General features: G+C 49.2%; 1 protein-coding gene across 1 annotated transcript in view; it reads right to left on the reverse strand.

Annotated features, from left to right (window-relative positions):
* The window catches only part of COPZ1 (coat protein complex I subunit zeta 1), a 39,064-nt gene that overhangs the window by 3,138 nt on the left and 10,623 nt on the right, over nucleotides 1-25,303 (reverse strand). The window contains exons 2-7 of the mRNA XM_075337183.1: nucleotides 11,631-11,699; nucleotides 8,832-8,913; nucleotides 8,335-8,426; nucleotides 6,270-6,325; nucleotides 2,154-2,231; nucleotides 1,459-1,510 (exon numbers count right to left, since the gene is read on the reverse strand). Coding sequence (XP_075193298.1) covers nucleotides 1,459-1,510; nucleotides 2,154-2,231; nucleotides 6,270-6,325; nucleotides 8,335-8,426; nucleotides 8,832-8,913; nucleotides 11,631-11,699 — 429 coding nt within the window. The remainder of the gene's footprint in view (nucleotides 1-1,458; nucleotides 1,511-2,153; nucleotides 2,232-6,269; nucleotides 6,326-8,334; nucleotides 8,427-8,831; nucleotides 8,914-11,630; nucleotides 11,700-25,303) is intronic.

The following is a 25,303-nucleotide window of genomic DNA, read 5'->3' on the forward strand; positions in this document are numbered from 1 at the left end:
TGTCCACTTTCTTAAGATAAACTTGGCTCTCGATTCAGTATTTGTGCCGTCAGTGGATGTATATGGTGCAATCTACACTAATAAAAGACTCAGGACGTATGCCACTGTGGAGGTGGCCAAGTCGGCCATAGAATCTCACAGTAAAGCGTAAACTATTTTTTTTTTTGTTGTTGGTTTTTTTGTAGCTGACTCTATACAGAAAGTGAAGGCTGCACTGTCCATGCAGGAGAAGAAATTACACACTATTTTGGGCTCTGTCATTTTAAAGGGGGCCTATTAATAGACAATGGGGTTGTTCCCTTTCAGTAAACAAAACTCTCCGGTGCTATACACACCATTCCCGGGTCTACTGGAGAGTCTCTGCCGCTACTCCCAGTGTCTGGCATTGACATCATGCTGATAGCAAGACGGCCAATCAGTGAGCTCTGAGGAGGCGTTCAGTCTACACTGGAGTTCACAGACTGGTTACTGTGCTGCTAACGTGACATCAGCACTGTAACCAATGTTAGACTTAAGGGCGCTTTACACGTTGCGACGTCGCTTCCGAAATATCGTCGGGGGTCACATCGTTAATGACGGACATACGGCGCCGGTAATGACATCGCAATGTGTAAATCCTAGATGCGCAGATAATCGACCGAAAATCGGTGATCTGTGTAGCACCGTTCATTTTCATAATGTTGGGTCGACCGCAGGTACGATGTTGTACCTCGTTCCTGCGGCAGCACACATCGCTGTGGGTAAACCCGCAGGAGCGACAAACATCTCCTTACCTGCGTCCCGACGGCAATGCGGAAGGGAGAAGGTGGGCGGGATGTTATGTCCCGCTCATCTCCGCCCCTCCGCTTCTACTGGCCGGCCGATTAGTGACATTGCAGCGACGTCGCTGTGACACCGAACGCACCTCCCCTTGAAGGAGGGATAGTTCGGCGGTCACAGCGACGTCGCCGAGCAGGTATGTGCATGTAAAGCTGCCATAGCGATAATGCTCACTACGGCAGCAATCACCACATATCGTATGTGCGATGGGGGCGGGGACTATCGCGCTCGGCATCGCTAGCCGATGTTAGCGATGTTGCAACGTGTAAAGTACCCCTTACTGTTGGACCCAGGATGGAGAGTATAGCACTTTTTATAATTGCCTGCAGTCTGGGACAGTCAATTACTGAAAGGGAACAACCAATGTAATCATTATGCCAGGATCTTATCCCGGTGTATACAACAAATGCAATATGCTCATGTAATATGCCCCGAGTCTTAGCTTCACAGTTAGCAGCCGGTAAGAATACTTTGGTATACACTCCTTCAGTACCACCTATTGTAATAAACTTTATGACTCTCTCCCTCTATCCCCCAAGTTGGGGATCAGCATTAAGTTTCTTGATATTTTGGCTACCCAGCTCCAGGATAGGGTCAGCACATAGATACCAACTGGAAGCAAGGACAATGACAACGTACCCTTAAGGCAACCCGGTGAACCACTTGCTGGGGATCGCTTTCCAAGATGACTCTGTAAAGAGGAAACATAGGGCAACAAGATTGCAGCGAGTCACACGCAGTTTACTGTACACCACGGGAAGGGGGAGAGCTTCAGTCATTACAGAGTTAAAAGAGTTGAAAAGGCAATTGTTATCCATCTTTATAGCCGGAGCGCGGCTGCTCAATCTGCAGAAGCCTATGATGGAAGCCTTCCTAATGATGTCATTACACGGAGACATAGCCGCTCTTACACGGTAATGACACTGTTAGGAGCCGCGCTCCGCACGCAGCCTCGATGGCGGTAACTGCTGCGCTATCACAATTCAAACAAAAACAAGCACAGACGGGAAATGTACGGCATCCAGATTAACACTTCTATTTACAATCACAGGAGGGCTTTACTGTCTGCATTTGTGAATGTGAATTGCCTTAATGTTCAGGCTGAACGTTTAACCACTACGCTGCCAGTCATTTAATCCGCCAGTGCCATGCTTTACAAGATGGAGAGGAGAAATGTCGCATTTAATGCTGCGCCGGCTTTATAACCTGAGAAATAGATAGAGGTGAAATGAAGGAATAGCTAAATGGCAAACTCACATCACACGCAGGAACAGATGTTGATGGCTATCAGTCACAGAGACAAGGCAAGACCACAAACCCAATGAATCTCTTACCCGCCATCAATAATCTCATCAACCGCCAGGAACAACCCCTCCATATTCTCCAGCAGAGTTCTCTTCTCTACGTTTTTCCTGCAGAATAAAACATTTTTAGAATTAGTCACATTTCTCCGTAGAGAACAAAGTTTGAGTGAAAAACAAATTGGCAATAACCATTTTTATTGAAGTATTAGGCTGTGGTTTTTTTGATCCGTTTTTTTTAGTGCAGATTTGTCACAAAACCTTATATCAGCAAAGTCACAGAATCCTGAAGTGTAGTGCACACGTTGTTTTTTTTCCCTTGCAGATTTGGTGCAGAAAATAATCTGCAGCGTGTCAGTTCTTTTAGAGTTTTTTTGCAGCATTTTTTCCACCCCAAATGTATTTAAAAAAAAAACAAAAAAAAACAAAAAAAAAAACACGTGTTTTTTTTTGGCCAAGACATGCAGGATTGGTGCAACCAAATACTTGAGAGTGCGCACATAGCCTTAAGCAGGCTTTACATGCTACGACATCACTCAAGTGATCTCGTTGGGGTCACGGACTTTGTGACGCACATCCGGTCGCTTTAGCAATGTCGTTGCGTGTGACACCTATGAGCGATTTTGCATCGTCGCAAAAATGTGCAAAATCGCTCATCGGTGACATGGGGGTCCATTCTCAAATATCGTTACTGCAGCAGTAACGAAGTAGTTCCTCGTTGCTGCGGCAGCACACATCGGTATGTGTGACACCACAGGAACGAGGAACCTCACCTTACCTGCCTGCCGGCCACAATGCAGAAGGAAGGAGGTGGGCGGGATATTCGTCCCGCTCATCTCCGCCCCTCCGCTTCTATTGGGCGGCGGTTCAGTGACACTGCTGTGACGTCGCTGTGACGCTGAACGAACCGCCCCCTTAGAAAGGAGGCGTTTCGCCGGCCACAGCGACGTCGCAGGGAAGGTAAGTCCGTGTGACAGGTCCGGGCGATGTTGTGCGACACGGGCAGAGATTTGCCCGTGTTGCACAACCGATGGGGGCGGGTACCCACGATGGCGATATCGGTAACGATATCGCAGTGTGTTAAGCGGCCTTTAGGCTGTGGGTTTTTTTTGTTTCTTATTATTATTATTATTATTATTATTAAGCCTGGTCAAGTATTTAAGTACATTACCTGCTTGAAGATACTGCAGTTTTCTCTTTTTGTGCTCTTGTTTTCTCTTCCTTTACTTCCTAGAGCCATAACTTTTTTTATTTTTCACCCACATAGCCGTATTAGGGCTTGAATATTTGGTGGGATGAGCTGTAGTTTTAGTTGTGTGAGGAGTTAACTTTCTTTGATACCATTTTGGGATAGACACAAGATATTGATGATTCCATTTATACTCTATTTACTGCATTAAGTTACCGTATTTTTTATTTTATAAGACACACCCCAAATTTAGAGAAAGGGAAAAAAAAAAAAAAAAAAAAAAAAAAAATCAGGGTCAGTCTACTAATCCAGTGGTGTCTTACAAGAGGCAGGGGGTGTGGCAGTGGTGGTGGAGCGGGGGTCACAGGCGGCAGGGACGGTCGTGGAGCAGGGCGGTGGGGCGGGTGTCTCAGATGCTCGGCAGCACTGTGAGGCAGAGCAAAACATCCAGGAACTGTCAGCACCGGGCTTCAAAGAAGTGGCACCTGGAGTCAACGTGTATGCAGATTGAGTTATCGGCTCCATGACAAGCAGAGATCTCATCTGCACACACGCCACCTATGGTCGCCATTTGATTAAGTCCGCTGCTAGAACATCAATGGGCCAGGGGCGGCGCATGCGCAGAGGAGATCTGAAGCCGAGAAGTCTATTTGCGCACGCGCCGACACAGAGCACCATTATTTGAAGCCCACACCACCAACGACTTTAGGATAGCCCCTGACTCACAGTCAGCCGCACATAGCAACAATGGCCTCCACACAAAGCAGCACTGGCCTCTGCACAAAGCAACGCCACCCACAGCCCAGCGCCCACAGCCCAGCGCCCACAGCCCAACGCCCACAGCACACAGGCCTGCCTCCTGTCACACTTCACCACCACCCCCCGGATAAGCTACATTCAAATAAGACGCTCCCCTCACATTCTTCCCAAATTTTTGGGACGAAAACTGCATCTTATAATCCGAAAAATATGGTAATTATTTATTATTTTGATGGACCAGACTTTTACAGCGCAAAGATGCTACACATGCGTACTTTACACTTTTTATTATTTCTTTATTTGGAATAGAAGTAAAGGGGAGCAATTTAAACTTTTCTACTTTAAACGTTCATTCTTTTAGCCTTCTTAGGGGTCGTGTACCTGTAATTGTCCGATCACTTATACTGTAATGGTCTTCTATGAAGCCTAGCTACATGCTGGTCTTCACACAAGTATTGTAATGGCAAGCACTGGGGCTTTTAGTAGACTCCTGGCTGCCAGAGCAACCCATTAACTCACTGTGATTGCATTGTAAGGAGGCTGTGGGTGCATGGAGCCACTGTAAATGCCACTGTCAGTGACTGACAGCAGCATTTAAAGAGGTCAACAGCAGCGAGCGGCGATCAGTGCCACCTGTGGCTATTGGGATGCAAGTACTGGCTAAAGAATACAGTGTCTGCCACCAATGATGCAGGCTCAGCTGTTGAGCTTGCATCAAAGAAGGTAACCCAACATATGACAAACAAACATTATGTCAAGAAGGGGTTAATTCTAGAGGTTATTCTAGCCATCTAATTAGTGCAAGTTAATTGTTCAACACTGTATTCACAGGTCAGTTAAGTGTAGTTAAGTTTTTTAATATATTGTAGCCCCTAAAAGCAGGTAGATTGGTGGGTCCTGGTGCAGAGACACCCACCAATAACTAAAACTATTCTGCAGTAACGCTCAACTCATGCTGGGGTACACATCAATGTATGGGCTCCCATAGGAACGATAAAGAAAGCACAATTGGGTCTTACCCAAAGGATATGTAAGAGTAAGAAGGGACTGTGCTCACCTTATGGGGTTGTGTGTCACACAAACAGAGAAAAAGCATGTACCGTAGTGAGCTGCTGCAGAGTCCACATGCTAAAAAAGCAGAAGCAGATCAGGATCAAAGTAGATGTGGAACTGTTACTGCTGAAGAGGTGACAAATCCAGGAAAGTTGAATGAAGGTGGTTTTATTTAACCCTAGAACGCGCAAGCAATTCAATCTACCATAGAAAACAAATGACCTAGCAGGCCTGTGAGGCTCCAGGTATGCGTTCTAGGGTTAACATATTTCGAAGTGTCTCCAGACGTCTTCATCATGAAATCCATCAATAACGATCAATGAATTTCTTGATGAAGAAGTGGTGTGATATTTCGAAACGCGTTGAATAAAATTACCTTCATTCAACTTTCCTGGATTTATGTCATATCTTCAGCAGCGCAGTAACAATTCCACATCTACTTTGTTCCTAAAGTCTACAGGTGGGCACACTAATGTGCGAATGCTCACGAAGGAGTTGATAACTTCAGGCATGTGGCTTATGCACCCCCCTCACATACCAACAGGTGAGCTTCCAGAATAGGAAACAGGCGGACAGCAGATTCTAAAGGAGTAAAGCCTTTAATAGCTATAATATCCCCAACATATGATAAAATAAGAATAAAGTGGACAAGGCCTTTAACATAAGTTTGGCATTAGCATTTGAAAAGACTAAAGAACACAACTCTCTCCTATCCTAAGAGCGCGTCAATCAGCATCTCCAACTATGGCTCGACATTGTGGTGTGGGGTTTTATTAGGATCTCACTATGTGCGACCAAGCTGTAGAAGATCCTGAATGTGGTGGATGCCAAGAGCTCCCACAGCCGACGATCACATCCAGCTGTAACGAATATATGGGAAAAGCATTGAGGGCTGCGGCGGCAGGAGAGCGCTCAGGGATGCTGACGGACGGACTGACAGCAGCTCACAGATGATGCTCCCCTCACCATGCTTATCCCAAAAGTCCTGTCCAGCATAATGCAAAGAATAGCTCCGCAAACCTCTGCTTCTAGCAATAAAACCAAACGCGCACTTGTTCTTCTTGTATATATGGCCTTGTTTAAAAAAAAAAAAAAAAAAAAAAAAGTCCTCTAGGAGACAGATAGATAAGAGCTGACACCTCACTTACCTCAGCATCTGACTTAATGAGTCAAAGAGGCAATTCAGAACGGCCATCAGCATCAGCTGTATGTGGGGAAAAATGGAAATATTACAGAATAGAAGCAGTGGAAGGAAAATACCACACATTGCTAAATATATATGCACTTCTCACTTCCATTGATGATCTGGTCCTTAATAGTTTTATGCAGCACCAGAACTACAATTAAGGTCCCTACACATCACAGAAAAGTCAGAAAATCGGCCGACCGTCTAATGTGTAAGGTCTCCTCGCTGTCGGGTGAGAGGATACAGCCTGCTGAATATCAATGGCCAACTGATTAGCTCTGTGTGTCTTGGTAGGACTGCTGACAATCTTGCACGTATTAGTCCTACCATAATTGGGATAGTATAGAAGCTATCGATCATGCTCAAGGGGTGGGATTATATTATCTGAGGCTGGGCTAGCCCCGGGAAAAGGGGACTCACCCCGCTGGGCTAGCCCCGGGAAAAGGGGACTCGCCCCGCTGGGCTAGCCCCGGGAAAAGGGGACTCGCCCCGCTGGGCTAGCCCCGGGAAAAGGGGACTCGCCCCGCTGGGCTAGCCCCGGGAAAAGGGGACTCGCCCCGCTGGGCTAGCCCCGGGAAAAAGGGACTCGCCCCGCTGGGCTAGCCCCGGGAAAAAGGGACTCGCCCCGCTGGGCTAGCCCCGGGAAAAAGGGACTCGCCCCGCTGGGCTAGCCCCGGGAAAAATGGACTCGCCCCGCTGGGCTAGCCCCGGGAAAAAGGGACTCGCCCCGCTGGGCTAGCCCCGGGAAAAAGGGACTCGCCCCGCTGGGCTAGCCCCGGGAAAAAGGGACTCGCCCCGCTGGGCTAGCCCCGGGAAAAAGGGACTCGCCCCGCTGGGCTAGCCCCGGGAAAAAGGGACTCGCCCCGCTGGGCTAGCCCCGGGAAAAAGGGACTCGCCCCGCTGGGCTAGCCCCGGGAAAAAGGGACTCGCCCCGCTGGGCTAGCCCCGGGAAAAAGGGACTCGCCCCGCTGGGCTAGCCCCGGGAAAAAGGGACTCGCCCCGCTGGGCTAGCCCCGGGAAAAAGGGACTCGCCCCGCTGGGCTAGCCCCGGGAAAAAGGGACTCTCAACACCCGCACCAGTGGTTTGGGACATACCAAGCAGTATATGTATACACACAATTATATTTAGGCTTACAGGGCCCCAATTCATCAAGATTGGCGATTCTCCCACTGGTTTTGATGATGATGGGGTGTGCTGGAGTCAATGGTCCAAAGTCATGAAAAGGTGTACGCCTGTACATGAATTTAAAGCATCTGACGAATGGCATGCACCTCCATGAACAACAGAAATCACACTCCCGTCAGGGACTAGAGTGACATATCTGGTGTGCAAAATAACACAGCTCATCATGACTTAGTCGAGTTGTGGCATCGCATCCCCACTGCACTCCGCCCCATCTCCGCCTATATTGTTGGAGCTGGGAGAAGCTGGCTTGAAAACACCAAAAGTCACAAAATGTAGGAGTAACTCCAAATACCACCTTGTGACTTTTCAAAGCTTTTGCTCCAGAATTCTGATGAATCTGACCCAAAATCATCTTGTACACCCAAACAGCCTAGATCTTGAAGAACTACTCTAGAGCAGAAAATTACTTCAGGACATTTACTAAACTACAGAGCCATCATGTGCATGTATACAATGACTTTAGAGCAGGAGAATCCCTGCAACACAAGGAATATGGACAGCTGTTGAAGTCAAAGAGAGAGGTGTTAATAGCCAAGACTACAGAGATAGCGCAAGAGACCGTACCTACACCACCCATCTATCGTCACGTCAGAATGATCCAACATGCAGACAATGTAGAAGTTTATGAGATGAAGGTCTTTGCTCGCTCACTTCTGTTAGGTAGGCAGTATCATCATCACCATTAGTTTATATCACCCTATTAACATGCTGTCGAATGCAGTTCATTAATATTAGCTAATGTACACAGTGATATAATTGCTCCGAGCACAGGCAGGGGTGATGTTATCTCACCAAACGACTCCATCTTCTAAAACGTATTAGCACAAGCTGTGAAACATACCTCATTTTCATGCGAACTTCCAATGACATAGAAGTACAAGTCAATGCTGCTCTTATAGACCACGGTCAGGCCCTCCAGGAGGGCTATCTCACCTGCAGAAGCAATCAGTGATGTGTCAGGAGATACATATAGGGGCTATACATTCATTGCCAATGGGGTCATCTGAATAAGAGCATTAAGCCATTTCTGAAACACTCAAGTCTATGGGGAGAAATATTTTCGTGCTGCTCTCCAGTGCCATCATCTGTACTCCAAATGAATAGGTTCTGACATCAATGCAGAAAACAGTCAGGAAAATACATTACAGGAACAGATGTACTTTGGAAGGCACTTGTATGAAATTATTTTGTTTCTACAGGAATAAGATAAAAGTTTAGTTACTCATTAGCAGCTGCACTAGAGATCAGACATGACTTCTCGTAAAACAAGCTGCACATTCAGTCTATGTATCACATATTCAGTAATGCTACCGCGTGTCCTCACAGCCCCGCACTTACTGTCCGTCCGATGTGTTTTATTGAAGATGTTCTTTTCAAAAGCCTTCTGCTCCTTCACTGAGGGATATGTCTCGTCATAGTACTGCGGAGTTAACAGCACAGCGTGTGATCAAACTCAATGTCTCTATGATATACAATGTGAAAGCTACAATATGCCCAATATTTCCCCCAAACCAAAACATCAAAATCTTAATTTGTCTGATAGTTTTTATTCTTGGAACCTAATTTCCTAACTTTATGTAGTAAGGGGATAAGTTACAGACTGGAAGATCCCCCTACACCCTCCCCTTGTAGTTTATAAAAGAAGAAGAATTGGACAGAATGGAATTTTAAATGTGCAATCCCATGGATATATTATAGCAGTGCCATGATGGGTGGCAGCCACTTATCACCCCGATGAAGCAACATGCATTGGTTTTAAAGGGGTGGTTCACTACTCTGCATAAGTGGACGCATCCCTGTAAAATTGATAGGGAAGGCTTTTACTAAATTACTTTTTTCAGCCAATTCTGCCTGTGAGCGGCGCTATCACGGTCCACTCATCCCCATGAAGTGACCCCCGGGCTCCGTGACCATTGAGATCCGGTGATGTCACATCAACTTCCAATTGACCCGACATCACCAATCCCGGCCCCAGTCTTCCTGAGTGATTGGGCTGTAGGTGGTGTTTCACCGCTTGTCACAGCCCCGCATCGCTCCTGCTTCCGGCGCTCTGCACTGAAGGAGAGCGCGCGCTACAAGCTGAGCTGTGATGGGTGGTGAAACGCTGCCCACAGCCCAGTCACTCAGGGAGACTGGGGTCAGCCTCGGTGGTGTTGGATCAACTGGATGTTGACGTGCCATCACCGGATCTCCGAGGTCACGGAGCCACTTCATGGGGATGAGCGGACCGGAATAGCGTCGCACAGAGGCAGAATTGGTTGAACAAGGTATTTAGAGAAAACCTTCCCTATCAGTTTTACAGAGATGTGGCCACTATTGCAGAGTAGTGAACCACCTCTTTAATACGAACCATGGAACGTTTGCTGTCAGCTTTGGTGTACATACATGTTAACCTTTTAGTGCCACAGTTGGCACAGCAGCCGTCCCTGCACTGCACACAGCGGTTGTTGGCTGTAACCAACAGGTTCATAGTCAGCTGTCACACCTTGGATGCCACAGTCAATAGCAACCCGAGAATTTACACAGAGGGAAGGATAATACTCTGTCTGCCTTTTGTAACCCTGTGAAGAGGCCCTCAGGCCCGTCACATGTGTGCCCATCACGTCCTACCCTCTGCCTAGAGAGAAGAAGAAAAACTCATTCATGTTTACATGAATGAGTTTTTATGGTAAACCGGATTGCATTATTTGCCTTCTGCACAAAATGTAGGTTTCCAATAAGTATGGGACATATGAAAGAAAATATGGCTCCAGTATCTAACCAATAAGTGGGAGGTTTATTGTGTTTTTTTTGTAGTCTGCAAACATGGAGACTTATAGGTATCCACAGGAGCTGTACACACAAACTATGTATATTTTATCTTTATTATTGATGTGCAACGTTACTTAACGTAAAGAGGATGTCAGGTTATAAGAAATTCAAGATCTATCCCTTAGATAGGTAATTAATAACTGATCTGTGAAGGTCTGACACCCGAGCAGCTCCAATATTAGCAGCTATAAGCTCCAGCGCCTATATATAAGCACAGAGCGGAGCTGCACTGAATGTATAGTGACTGCTGCCGGGTACTGCAGATCGGCTCATGTGCTCTTTAATGAGCTGTGCCCCGGTATATGGCAGAGGCCAGATGTCATCTGATACCGATGACTTAAAGGGAACCTGTCAGCAGAAATTTTGCCCTAAACCTAAAAGTTTCCCCTTCTGCAGCTCCTGGGCTGCATACTAGCAAGGTTCCTATAGTTATTCTGCCCCATTTTAGATCAAAATAAAGTTTATAAAGTGGTACCTTTCAGTTTGAAAATCTTGTTAATTCTACCACGGGGGCAGGCTGTCTGTTGTCCGTTACTGTCCCTCCTGCCGCTTTAGGCCGTCCCCCAAGGCTCATTTACATACCTCAGGACGCCGCCCAGTGCGTCCGAGGTCTCGCGCATGCGCCGTACCACTGTAGCGGGACTGTGCATAGTGGGACCGCTGGTGACGTTGCGCAGGCACAGGATTATGGGCGGCGCTGTGATTTTCATCAGCAAGCTCCCGCCCATAATCTCGTGCCCACGCTTTCCCCTCTGCCTCCACCGTTCTGCGCATGCCCTGGCCAGATGACCAGATGATCGGTGGTGTCCAGCTCCGCTCCTCCCATCTATTTCCCGCTACAGTGGCACGGCGCATGCGCAAGACCTCGGACGCACTGGGCGGCGTCCTGATGTATGTAAATGAGCATTGGGGACGGCCTAAAGCGGCAGGAGGGACAGTAACGGACAACAGACAGCCCGCCCCCGTGGTAGAATTAACAAGATTTTCAAACTGAAAAGGTACCACTTTATAAACTATTTATTTTGATCTAAAATGGGGCAGAATAACTATAGGAACCTTGCTAGAGTGCAGCCCAGGAGCTGCAGAAGGGAAACTTTTAGGTTTAGGGCAAAATTTCTGCTGACAGGTTCCCTTTAAGGATAGGTTATCAATTTCTAGAGACCCCAACATCCCTTTAAATGCAGTTTTGGAGTTATTTATAATTAATATAAAACCTGTAATATCACACTGATGAACGTCCTAGTTGTGCAGTACATCTATTTTGGTTGTAGTTGTAACAATTGCTTTTTCGCAGTGAAACAGCCTATAAATCAACTGAATATTTACCTTAGCGAACAGCCTCTCTCCATCATTATCTAATATGAGAACAGCTTTCACTGTGTACAGTGAGGGGTCCTGCCAGAAAAAAAAAAAAAAAAAAAAAAAAAAACACAAATCACTATCATTCACCATCCACACCCCACGTCCCACCCACACAACCTTGATGATCATGATGATGAATGATCTTTAACATGGACACAGGTGAAACCACTGATTTCAGATCATTTTCCCACGTACTTGCTACCATGTGCAGATTCTGAATGAAATGTAACGTATGATGAGAATAATGGAGAGATACAGAAAAGGAGCTGCAGGGAAATATTTTCCATGACCGTCACCCCTTCACACCTCCGCCCTGCCATCCAGCTCGTGCCTCTTCATGGCTGCCCGTCCTGTAGATGCCCAAGAGCCCTCGAGACAAAGTTCTGTGATGCACTGACTTCCACATACTCACAGCCTGAGTGTATAACAGAACTTCACCTCAAACGCCGATTGTCACCGTATAGATATACTTACCATCAAGGGTTCAATTATTTACAGTGATGAGGCTTCATAGAGTCAGCGCACAGATCCAGTACAGGAGCACAGGTCCCGACTACTAAAGACTATGGCCAGTTACAGATAAGAGTCAAGTCAGAGCCCAACCCAAGGTCCAAAAATCCATCCTGACGGCTTCATCCATCCCTATAAAGGCATCAGTTTGGGTTCTTACTCCCCCGCAGTCAAGCTGGGACTTGTATCTGTAAAATTGGCACACAAACCTAGCCAGAAAAGTCTGATTCCTTCCAAAGGCATATCATGTGCTGGGTTATGGAGATATTATTGAAATGTAAACTCCCTGTAGATCGGTAAAAATCTGGGTCCTTAGACCCACCGATCCCTCAGGCCACAGAGAAGTGCTCAGCTTCTATATGAGTGCATACACAGCAGTGTAGGGGTTCATAGTCGGCAAGTCTGCTCACCTCGTTTTGCTGGTTCTGATCTGTGGTTAAAGGGGTGTTTCACCCTTTTTCATTACTAGCCACATCAATATGTTTAGAAACAAGGTTTCTCTCAAATACCTTGTGCTGCCAATAGTGTTTGAGAGTGGTGTTGTCGCGGTCCGCTCATCTTCTAGTCACCCCCGGGCTCCATGACCTCTGATGTCCAGTGACGTCACATCACCAAGGCCGGCACTAGTCTTCCTGAGTGACTGGGCTGTGGGCGGAGTTTCACCGCTCGTCACAGCCCAGTCTCTTCCTGCTCTCTCCTTCACTGCAGGAGCGATGCTGGGCTCTGATGAGCGGTGAAACGCCGCGCACAGCCCAGTCACTCATGGAGATTGGGGCCGGTCGTGATGATGTCAGGTCAACTTCCTGTTGACCCGACATCACTGGACATTAGACGTCACAGAGTCCGGGATCACGCAAAGGGGGCGAGTGGACCGCAATAGCGCCGCCCACAGACAACACAAGGTATTTGACATAAACCTTTTTTCTCAACATAATATTGATGTAGCTAGTATTGAAAAGGGTTGAACCATCTCTTTAAGTGATTGATGGAGGTCTCAGGACCAAAACCCCATGATCTACAGAAGTCTAAGTGGCTACAATGTATAAACATCTGCAGGTTTCCTTATGCTTTAAAGCTACAAAATGGACATCAATATACTTTGTCTGATTTTGTGACCCACACACCTTTGCGGATGTGATATCACAACTCCATAAACTCCAAAAGCCTGAAGATGAGGTCTAACTCTCGCTGCACAAACCTTCGGCCATGTGCACACGTTTTGTTTTTCTGTGCCTGTCACAAACCACCGGGGGGGTCACTCAGAAATCCCCCGCGCTGGCTACCAGTACGTCACAATCGGGGGGTAACAAGTGGGGGGTCACCCCTCCTTTATACCTCCCGACCGACAGAGCACGTGATGCGCTCTCTAGCGCCCCTCTTATAGTCAGGCCAATTATGGAATTGCCCGACAATAAGCAAGGAGGCCGCTATACTACTTATGCCGATTATTGAAGGGTCCCCGGTGAGAGTAGGGTATATATTCCCCCGACCTCCGCGGGCGGAATATATAAAATCTCCCCGAATCTCACTGGCCTCCCCACAATAATCCTTGGCACAAACTCGCTGTCACCAACCGCTTCACGGTAACTATTAGCCGAACACACAGACGTGGGATTCAAGATCGAGATAACAGAACAGCCCAAGATTAATTATATAATTTAATCAGCCTAAAGCACACTAGAAACTACAATATATGCAATAGGGAATCTACAGAATATACATATGTCAGAGTACAGTTACAGATAAAGCATGGTTTACAAACAGGCATACACAGTTCCAGCAGTTACCTTGTTGCGTCTGGCCACAGGGGGGCGCTGTAGGCCAGGTTTCTAGGATCCTTCCCACAGATGTTTCCTACACGTGCCCCCAGCGAAAAGAACCCTGGAAAATGGCCGAAGTAGGGTTATCAACCTGGGCAAATCCAGTTCCCCTCCTACCTTCGTGACCTCACAGGGAGCACTGCTCCACCCCTGGCTTGAGTTATGGACAATATCCCAACATGGAATATGGGCCATAACTTTGCCTGGGAGCGTCGTAGGCGGACGCCAATGCTCTCATTGTGACAGTTATGAATTTAGCTACAGAACGAGGGGACTCATGACCTGTCTGCCAGTTCCCCATTGGCTGATATCACGCCTGGGGCATTTCCCAATGTCCTGCTCCCATAAAAAGGGTGTGCCGGCATCGTCCGCATGCAGAGACACCATTTTTATGGTTGCCATATTTATCGGAAATATGGCTTGCGAGATATGAACCATTTTTTACTGGAGTCGTTCTGTCTGGCTATTTCCATAGCCTTGCTAACTAGCTAGCAGCTCCTACTACAGGGTGACGGCAGGGAGTCATCCTGTGTCCATTGTTCCCACACCACCTAATTTCCATATCACAGGACATGGCCATGGAGGTGTAAGTGGAACACTGAGAACAAGAAGGGAGGGGGCACTGCCAGGGAGTGATGAGGGATTATGACTGGAGTCATAATTCATCTTCATATCCCGGGATTTGCCTCACACCTCCCCCCTTTTGAGGGCGCTAGGGGGCAGCACACTCCGGTGTTCCCCCGTGCGCCCGTCCGCGACCTCTCCTTGTCGGGAGCCCGTCTGCGTTACCGTGGTCACGGCCCCTTTTGTGGCGAATGGTGAAGTTGTATTGCTGGAGCGCAAGGCTCCATCGCAACAATCGCCCATTCGTCCCAGAGACGGTGTGCAACCAGCTGAGGGGATTGTGGTCCGTCTCCACGATGAAGTGGCGCCCGTATAGATAGGGTTGCAGACGCTGCAGGGCCCACACTATGGCCAGGCACTCCTTCTCCATCGTGGAATAGGCAACTTCCCTTGGTAACAGCTTCCTGCTCAGGTACAAGACTGGGTGCTCTTGGCTCGCAGAGTCCACCTGGCTGAGCACCGCACCGAGGCCGAAGTCACTGGCGTCGGTCTGTACTACAAACGGCCGCGTGAAGTCGGCTGCCTGTAGCACGGGCGGGCTGGACAGGGCGTCCTTTAGGGCCCGGAAGGCTGTCTCGCAGTCCATTGTCCAATCGACTGCAGAGGGCAGCTTCTTCTTGGTGAGGTCCGTCAAGGGCTTTGCCAGGCTACTATAGCATGGAACAAACCTCCTATAGTACCCAGCGGTCCCCAAGAAGGACATCACCTGCTTCTTGGTCCTGGGGGTGGGCCAGGATGCGATGGCTTCCACTTTCTCAGGCTCGGGCTTCAGTGTTCTCCCACCTACCCGGTGACCGAGGTACTGGACCTCGCTCATGGCCAGCTGACACTTTCCCGGCTTGATGGTCAAACCTGCCCGGTGGATCCGCCTGAGCACCTGGGCTAGATGCTCTAGGTGGTCCTCCCAGGTGGGACTGAAGACGGCAATGTCATCCAGGTACGCGGCCGCGTACCCTTCAAGTCCCTTGAGCAGGGTGTTGACCATCCGCTGGAAAGTGGCAGGGGCATTCCTCATCCCGAATGGCATCACCGTGGACTCGTACAGTCCAAATGGGGTAATAAAGGCAGAGCGTTCCCTGGCCTTGCGAGTCAGGGGGATCTGCCAATATCCCCGGCTCAGATCCATGATGGTCAGGTACTGAGCCCCGGCCAACTGATCGAGCAGGTCATCGATGCGTGGCATTGGGTACGCATCGGCGACCGTGACCGCATTGAGCCCCCTGTAGTCCACGCAGAACCGAGTGGTTCGGTCCTTCTTAGGGACGAGGACTACAGGCGAGGCCCAAGCGCTGTTGGATGCCTGGATCACCCCCAGCTTCAGCATCTCGTCAATCTCCTGGCGCATGTGTTGCTGCACCTCCAGGGAGACCCGATATGCTGAACGCCGGATCGGGGGATGATCCCCAGTGTCCACGTGATGGACAGCCAAGTCAGTCCTTCCGGGCTGGTTGGTAAACAACCCCCGGAAGGGGAGGAGGGTGGCCCACAGCTGGGACCGTTGGTCTTCCAAGAGCTGGTGGCCAACCTCCACATCCTCAATGGATCCGCCTGCCCTAACCTGGGCTAGCATATCCAAGAGGGTTTCCGCTTCTCCCTCCTCGGGCAGGTTGCACACGGGGAGCGCACATGCCTCCCGCTCATGATGTGCCTTCATCATGTTCACATGGAAGGGCTTCCGCCTTCCACGGGCAGGGTCCAGGGTGACCAGGTACGTTACAGGGTTGAGCTGCTGGTACACGAGGTATGGGCCTTCCCAGGCTGCCTGAAGCTTGTCCTGTGGTACGGGGACCAGTACCCACACCTTTTGACCCACTTGGTAGGTCCTCTCACAAGCGTTCTGGTCGTACCAACGCTTCTGATCGGCCTGGGCTTGAGCCATATTGTCGTGTACCAGTTGCGTCAAGGCCTGCATTTTGTCCCGGAAGCGCATGACATACTCGATAACCGACACTCCAGGGGTGGCCAAATCCCCTTCCCAAGCCTCTTTCACCAGAGCCAGGGGGCCCCGCACACGTCGCCCGTACAGGAGCTCAAACGGTGAGAATCCTGTTGAGGCCTGTGGAACCTCCCGGTAAGCAAATAACAGGTGTGGGAGATACCGCTCCCAGTCACGCCCATGGGAGTCGACCAACATCTTAAGCATCTGCTTTAAGGTGCCATTGAACCGCTCGCACAGGCCATTAGTCTGTGGATGGTACGGGCTGGCCACCAGATGTCGCACCTGGACTTGCTTACAGAGGGCCTCCATCAGCTGGGACATGAATTGGGTCCCCCGGTCCGTGAGCATTTCCTGGGGAAAACCCACTCTGGAGAAAATCTCCAGCAATGCGGTGGCCACCTTGTCAGCCCGAATGGACGACAAGGCCACTGCTTCTGGGTACCGGGTGGCATAGTCCACTACCGTCAGTATGAAGCGTTTCCCGGAGCTGCTGGGGATGGCCAGCGGGCCGACCAGATCCACAGCCACCCTCCTGAAAGGCTCATCGATGATTGGCAGAGATACTAGTGGGGCTTTGGGGTGTGGCCCCGCCTTCCCCACTCTCTGACAGGTTTCACACGAACGGCAGTAGGCAGCCACATCGGCCCCCATTTTTGGCCAGTAGAAATGCTGGTTTAACCTGGCCTTGGTCTTAGCGATCCCTAGGTGTCCGGCCATCGGAATCTCATGTGCGATCCGCAACAACTCCGTCCGGAACGGATAGGGTACCACCAACTGTCGGTCCCTGGGCCACGCCTCCGGTGAACCCTGCTGGACCGTGGCCCGGTACAGCCGTCCTTGGTCCCAGACCACTCGCTCCGGGTCCGAGTCCGAGGGAGGCTGTGCCGCCTGCTCCTTAAGAGCTTTCAGGCTGTCGTCAGCTTCTAACGCTGCCTGAAACCCCTGACTAGATGTGGCCAGAATCGACGAGACTGTCACATCTTCAGTCAGTACCCCGGGACCTGTGTCCTGGCCTCCACCTGACTCGGCTGCCCCTTGGTCAGAAGGGGAAGAGCTATCGGACCTCCGGGAGGCCCCTTGGCTTCCAGCACTCCCACTGCGGGTGACAGCGGCCACAGCCGCTGCGACCGTGGGTCGTGCCTGCTCCTCCTCCGTTCCTGACCAAGTCGCCGGTTCAGGCAGACCTACCTGGCTTCCTGACACCCCGGTTGTGGGGGAACCATGCACCGAGATCTTACCTGGGAGCACTTCCGCTCCTGGACCGGCCCCAATCTCACCTGCCTGTTCCCCTCCTGCAGCAACAGAACCCCGCTGTGAAATCTCTGGGGACCCCACATTTGCTGTGGTAGCCCCCACCCCACACACTGGTCCTCCCCCTGCAGCACCCTGCTCTCTGCTTATCCCTGCAGAGGGCAACAGATCCCAGCTCACAGGCTGATTACTTGTAGAGGCATTGTCACACCTTTCTCTGACCCCCTCCCCTGTCACAGCTGCAGCTGAGTGTGTGTCTATGGTGTCTATGCAAGCAGAAAAATCAGAGTTCACTCCCTCCTCCCTTACATCATTCATAGATAACACATTAACATGGTTAGGAGTCATGTCAGTACGGGCTGAAGGTTCAGCCCTTGGGGGGGGCCCAAACTGGGAGGTTATCTGCCCCAAATCTGTCCCAAGGAGCACGTTTGCAGGGATCCGATCAGTTACCCCCACCTCCCTCACCCCCCGCCCTGCGCCCCAGTCCACATAAATGTCAGCAACAGGCAGCGCCGGGTCAGTGCCTCCAATCCCGGAGACAGCGAGGGTTTTTCCAGGGATCAAGTCTTGGGGGGACACCATCTCAGGCCGCACCAGAGTCACCTCCGAGGCGCTGTCTCGCAGTCCTATGGTCACAGACCGGCCGACGGTGACAGGTTGGAAGCTGTCCAGGGACCTACCACCACCCCCACCCACACAATACACCTTGGGCGGCCCTTGGGACGGGGACGGAGCCGAGGCCTTGGGACGCTGAGGGCACATGGCCTTGAAGTGTCCAGGTAGGTTGCACTGGTGGCACCGTCTTGGTTCTGCCACGGGCCTGGAGAGGGGAGTTGAGGGGGACACCCCCTGCAGTCTAGGGGCAGGTGGGGCAGTCGCAGAATTCATCTTACCCCCTCTCCAGGTGCTGCTGGTGGCTGCTCTCCTGGCTTCAGGAGCCCGGTTGTTGGTGTAGTCATCGGCAAGGGCAGCTGTAGCCGTGGACCCCTTTGGCTTCTGGTCTCGGATGAACTGGCGGAGATCCTCAGGGCAGTTCCACAAGAGTTGCTCCGTGATGAACAAGTCCAGGATCTCCGGTCCGGTGGAAAGTTGCAGGCCTTGGGTCCAGTGGTCGGCAGCTCGGGCAAGTGCCCGCCTGTGGTCAGCCCAGGAGTCCTTTGGTCCCTTCTGTAGGCTCCGGAACTTCTTGCGGTAGGACTCTGGGGTGAGGTTGTACTGTTGGATCAGGGCCCGCTTGATGGTGTCGTAGCCCTGATCTGCCTCAGCAGGCAAGTCCCCAAGGATATCCAGGGCCTTACCCCTTAAACGGGGGGTCAGGTATTTGGCCCACTGCTCCTTGTCCAGATGGTGCTGCAAGCAAGTCCGTTCAAAAGCAGTCAAGAAAGAGTCCAAGTCTCCATCCTTCTCCAGCACTGGGAAGTCCTCAACACGGACCTTTGGAAGTTTGGTGTCTTGAAGGTCACGTGTGGCTGATGAGGGCCGGAGCTGAGCTAGCTGCAGCTGGTGGTCACGGTCTGCCTGTTGCCGTCGCTCCGCAGCCTCACGCTCTGCCTGGCGCTCTTCACGCGCTGCCTGCCGCTCTGCCCTGCGCTCTGCCAGGAGTTCCTTGTAGCCCTCCTGGTCTCCAGCCTGGAGAAGGGCCATAGCCATTTGAAGAAGGCTATCCGAGCCTCCCAGGCTCGGTGGAATGGCGCGTGGTGATCTGCGGCCCGCTGCGGAGCCTGGTGCTTCACTGTCCATTGCAGAGCGGAGGGCTGGCATCTGGCTCGTTGAGGACCCTTGGGTGAGCTGCTCCTCATCTTGTCCAGCAGTGCCAGGTTGTGCAATGTCCTCTGCAGAGCTGTTTTCTGGCGTCGAGCTCCTGGAGGACTCGTGGGCAACCTCCTCATTACTGTCCACAGCACCGTCCTCCCTCTCTTCGGCTCCTGCTTTAGCATTGGCCAGTTGCCTAGCTCTGCTCCTGGTGCCATCAGCCATTCTTGCAGACTTTTGGTCACTGACACAGAACTGACACCTGATGCCTCCACACACCTTACAGTATCTGCACTCTGACACTCTAGTGTTGAGCTAGTCTGAAGACCCCAGCAGCCACAGCTGCTGCAGGCAGTCTTTAGTGTCTGGGAGTATGGGTCTCACACTCACACACACTATTATCTCGATCCCACCGCTATGCCACCAATATGTCACAAACCACCGGGGGGGGTCACTCAGAAATCCCCCGCGCTGGCTACCAGTACGTCACAATCGGGGGGTAACAAGTGGGGGGTCACCCCTCCTTTATACCTCCCGACCGACAGAGCACGTGATGCGCTCTCTAGCGCCCCTCTTATAGTCAGGCCAATTATGGAATTGCCCGACAATAAGCAAGGAGGCCGCTATACTACTTATGCCGATTATTGAAGGGTCCCCGGTGAGAGTAGGGTATATATTCCCCCGACCTCCGCGGGCGGAATATATAAAATCTCCCCGAATCTCACTGGCCTCCCCACAATAATCCTTGGCACAAACTCGCTGCCACCAACCGCTTCACGGTAACTATTAGCCGAACACACAGACGTGGGATTCAAGATCGAGATAACAGAACAGCCCAAGATTAATTATATAATTTAATCAGCCTAAAGCACACTAGAAACTACAATATATACAATAGGGAATCTACAGAATATACATATGTCAGAGTACAGTTACAGATAAAGCATGGTTTACAAACAGGCATACACAGTTCCAGCAGTTACCTTGTTGCGTCTGGCCACAGGGGGGCGCTGTAGGCCAGGTTTCTAGGATCCTTCCCACAGATGTTTCCTACACGTGCCCCCAGCGAAAAGAACCCTGGAAAATGGCCGAAGTAGGGTTATCAACCTGGGCAAATCCAGTTCCCCTCCTACCTTCGTGACCTCACAGGGAGCACTGCTCCACCCCTGGCTTGAGTTATGGACAATATCCCAACATGGAATATGGGCCATAACTTTGCCTGGGAGCGTCGTAGGCGGACGCCAATGCTCTCATTGTGACAGTTATGAATTTAGCTACAGAACGAGGGGACTCATGACCTGTCTGCCAGTTCCCCATTGGCTGATATCACGCCTGGGGCATTTCCCAATGTCCTGCTCCCATAAAAAGGGTGTGCCGGCATCGTCCGCATGCAGAGACACCATTTTTATGGTTGCCATATTTATCGGAAATATGGCTTGCGAGATATGAACCATTTTTTACTGGAGTCGTTCTGTCTGGCTATTTCCATAGCCTTGCTAACTAGCTAGCAGCTCCTACTACAGGGTGACGGCAGGGAGTCATCCTGTGTCCATTGTTCCCACACCACCTAATTTCCATATCACAGGACATGGCCATGGAGGTGTAAGTGGAACACTGAGAACAAGAAGGGAGGGGGCACTGCCAGGGAGTGATGAGGGATTATGACTGGAGTCATAATTCATCTTCATATCCCGGGATTTGCCTCACAGTGCCATTTTAATCACAAAAGCTAAAAGGATTTCCTAGTCCCAGTGTAGTGAATGAGATTCCCGAACTCTCCTGCACACGTTGCTTATTTTACATTTGCAGATTTGTAGCAGATTTAAGTCCTGTGAATTCTTTCAGTGTTTTTGCTGCAGATTTCATCTATTCTGAGTAGGGAAAAAGCCATTCTGCATGTAAAATGCTCAACAAAAACAGCAAAATCGTGCATATTCTACGCTGAGATATGCAGAAAATGATGCAGAGGTTTCTGCACCAAATAATTAACATGTGCACATAGCCTTACACTTCTATATGTGCCTTATGTACGTTCTTTTTTTTCTTTGAAGACTTCTAAGCACCGTCGTTCCCTCCTACATAAGCAATATATGAGGATCCATACTTCTTCGCAGTGTAATAACCATAAGCGTGGTGCAGACAGCTATGAATACAGAGCAGGTGTCGGAGAGACGTTCTGGGCACTGAACTGAATAAAATGAGTCAATAAACAATATGTGACAGACGTGTAGATATCAGGGTAATGTCAATGAACATCCCAACTTTCTGCTCTGCATTTCAAACAAACCGTAAAAGTTAAAGGGAACTTGTCACAAAATACAGATTTGAAAAACGTTTTTTTGGCTAAACATAATTTTTTCTTACTTTTTTGAAGTAATTGTGTCTCCTACATATGATCCTCCTGCATAAATAACCTAAAAACTGACCTAATTATTTTAAGGCTGGAGAACAACCACTCTACACTAACGTGGGTTGGTGGCAAAGCTGTGATCACATGGGCATCATCTCCACTTCATGATGAACGGTTTTGATGAACGGTTGAACTTTTCCACTTCTGTGAGGGCAAGTGAAACATTTGTCTGAAATCTGGTCAATCTGATTGCTATGGGAAGTGGGATCTTTTTCCCTGTGGCAACACTTTGCTGATTCTTCTCATCCAAATACTTTTCAATATTTAACTCATCTGATGAGGCTGAAGATACGGCAGCAGTAGCACTGACAGGATCCAAGTCCTCTTGCTCTTGGCAGTCCTGTAGCTCACTCATCCTAACTGCTACCTCAGAATTTATTTTTCTTTAGTAAGCTGTTGCCTATCAAGCAATATCGATGACTTGGGTCCAACATACACAGTTGCCAGGAGAATTTTAATTTTCTAATAGCAGTATCTTTCTCAGTTTCATAGACGCAGCAATGCCATCTGCAATTAAACCTCCTCTTTGGGATAGGAAAAACAGCAAGTTCTTTCACTCCTTTATGAAAATGCCAAGCGTTAAGGCCTCAGCTTGTAATTCTTTAGTCACTGTAAATGGGTGATGAAGCAATTCCTAGCAGTTCTGAGATGAGCGCAGACTTCCTTCCCAATATCTTTTTCCTCTGATCTGTAGAAGAGCTTTACTACGGAGCATGGACAAAATGCAGCACAGGTTGATCTCAAGTAAAAGCCTGGATCCTTAGATCAGGAATAGAACAGACAGTCATAGGACATTTTATAACTTTCCCGAATTCTTACGAAAAAAAATATTCAACACATACTGCATCGAACTATTGTACCCAATTTATTATATATTTAAGGAGTTCTAGTAATTCCATTTTATACCGATTCCAACTCCACAGCACTGCTAGGAAGGGTTAATAAATTGGGTAATAATCAAATATCTCAGAAATAGATATCTTAGAAAGCACTTAAAGGAAACAGTCACCATGTTTTCAACATATAAAGTACAGCCGACACCTGTAAACCCTCTGTTACATCATTCTATATGCTGTATATATGTCCCCAATCAGCTCGCAAGACAATAAAAATAGCTTTTATTATACTCACCTACAACGCGGTCCAGTGCGATGGGCATCGCTGATCTTTACCGGCACCTTCTCTTTTTGACATCACCGCCCTCTACGTCATCCACACAGTGTCCGTGCTCCTACACATGTGCACGTCTCTATGCCCTGCTGAGAGCAGCATAAAGTACTGTAGTGTGCAAGCCCCTGTGCTCTTTGGCCTTTCCTCGCGCATGCGCACTGCTAGGGCTATATGCCGGAGGCGGCCTCCTTCTCAAGTCAGAGTCAGGGTGTCCGGTCTCTCCATTGCCCGAGGCTCACTCTCCGGTTACAGTTCTACCTTGGCGCTGTTTTCAGTGTTTGGCTCAATCCTCTGCGGTGTTACGAGTGGCAGTACAGGCGCCAGAGTCTAAGGGAGGAAAGTGGGCGTGTGCGCATGCGCAAACCAAGTCTTTTTCCAAGTCTGATTTTTTTGGCCACTGCGCATGTGCATGACGTGGCACATCCGGATTGGCCGTTGTCTGCTTGTAGACGTCAGCTACGCTGATTGGAGCTTGAGCTGAGGCTAGGTGGTGCTTAGCTGATATAGGGACACTGCTCTTTTTACTTGCCTTGTTGCGAGAGGGTTTTTTAGGCAGGTCTCTATACTAATCCGCTACCGAATAATTATAGCTGGTGTCAGCGCTGGTAAAGCGTACTGATTACCGCTATCCTCCCCTTCTTATCACTAGTAACTGCGCTAGCTAAGCGAACTGTGCTAGACCTTTTCTTATTTAATGGCTGTGACAGTGCTGGTGAAGCCACTGTTATCTTTGGGGTCTGCCACACCCCCTAACTGTATAACAGTACTGGTTAAGAGAACTGCTATCTTTTAAGCACTGGATAAGCTAACGGTTGGCCTGAACCTTATTATTCCTCTGTACTTCAGTTTGATAATTGGCGCTTCATTCTCAACCGTGGTGTGGTTGCATTGACCTCACAGTTGTTCTCTGAAGTGTGAGTGTGCAAATAACACTAACTGTTTTGCACCCTTCTAACGTAAACCATTTTTCTGAAATCCGTTGTTGTCCGTCCAGTTCTCTGGGCTCTTAGCAGCTATATCCTCCCATAGCACAGTGGACCCTGGGTTGCGCTTAGAATTGTATTTTTCCATCTTCTCGCTAAGCCGCCAACCCCTAATATAACACGCACTACAGTACTTTGCTCTGACCTGGCAAAGAGAAGTGCGCCTGCGCAGGAGCGCAATGTAAGACTCTGTGGATTATGTAGGATGTGTCATCCACACAGAGCAGGGAAGGAGGACGGCGATTGATAGCAGGGAGAAGGCACCGGATCAAGACCAGAGAAAGCCATCAGATCGAACCGTGCAGTAGGCAAGTATAATAATAGGTTGTTTGGTTTGTTTTTTTTTTACCTTGCACTGCAGATTGGGGAATAATATACAGCATCTTAGAATGCTATGTCAGAGGGCCTATAGGTTCTAGCCGTACGCTATATGGGAAAAACATGGTAAGAAGTTCCCTTATAAGGGGGTTATCCTATAAGCAAGATGTTTCATCTATCCACAGTACAGCTGGCAGCAATATTAATTGGGAGATGCTCTGTCTTTTTACTTGTCTACCTAAATGCCTGCTAAGCATTTACCGGGCCAAGGTAAAGCCCCTTACAAACCCCATTTATTAGTAGGAGGCTTTTGTGTAAATGAATCAGAAAATATTGCATTACTAATAAATTGCGGGCATTTAAAGAGTCCTTTTAATTATTTCACAGATCTATTGCTAGTGGGCCAGGGCAGCTCCGAAGCGCTGAGGCACAGGATTAATCTCACTCCCGAGATGGAAGATGAGTGATTTAGACGGGATGGTGGAAAGTAAGTAATTAATTCTTATGTGAGCATTATTTACTAGTGCTGCAATTAACGGAAATAAATACTGAATTGGCCATTAAATACTGGATAGGCTGTGACACTGACATTGCTGTGTGACATATTGGTAATTGTGCCTGGGACTTCAAATCACTTACATACCTATAATTAGGATTTAGATAGAGCGACTCTTCTCCTCCCTCAATCCAGATCATCCAGGTAAGGACAGCACAGAAAACCATGCAAGGAAAGCAATCTCTAATAGCGGCTGATTGTTCCCAGCATTCTACATGGTTTACAGAGGGCCGGATAGATAGGAGGGATAGATAGATATAGATAGACAGAGGGATAGATAGATAGACAGAGGGATAGATAG

This window comes from Anomaloglossus baeobatrachus, chromosome 2 (genome assembly GCF_048569485.1).
Source record: "Anomaloglossus baeobatrachus isolate aAnoBae1 chromosome 2, aAnoBae1.hap1, whole genome shotgun sequence".
Classification (NCBI taxonomy): Eukaryota; Metazoa; Chordata; class Amphibia; order Anura; family Aromobatidae; genus Anomaloglossus; species Anomaloglossus baeobatrachus.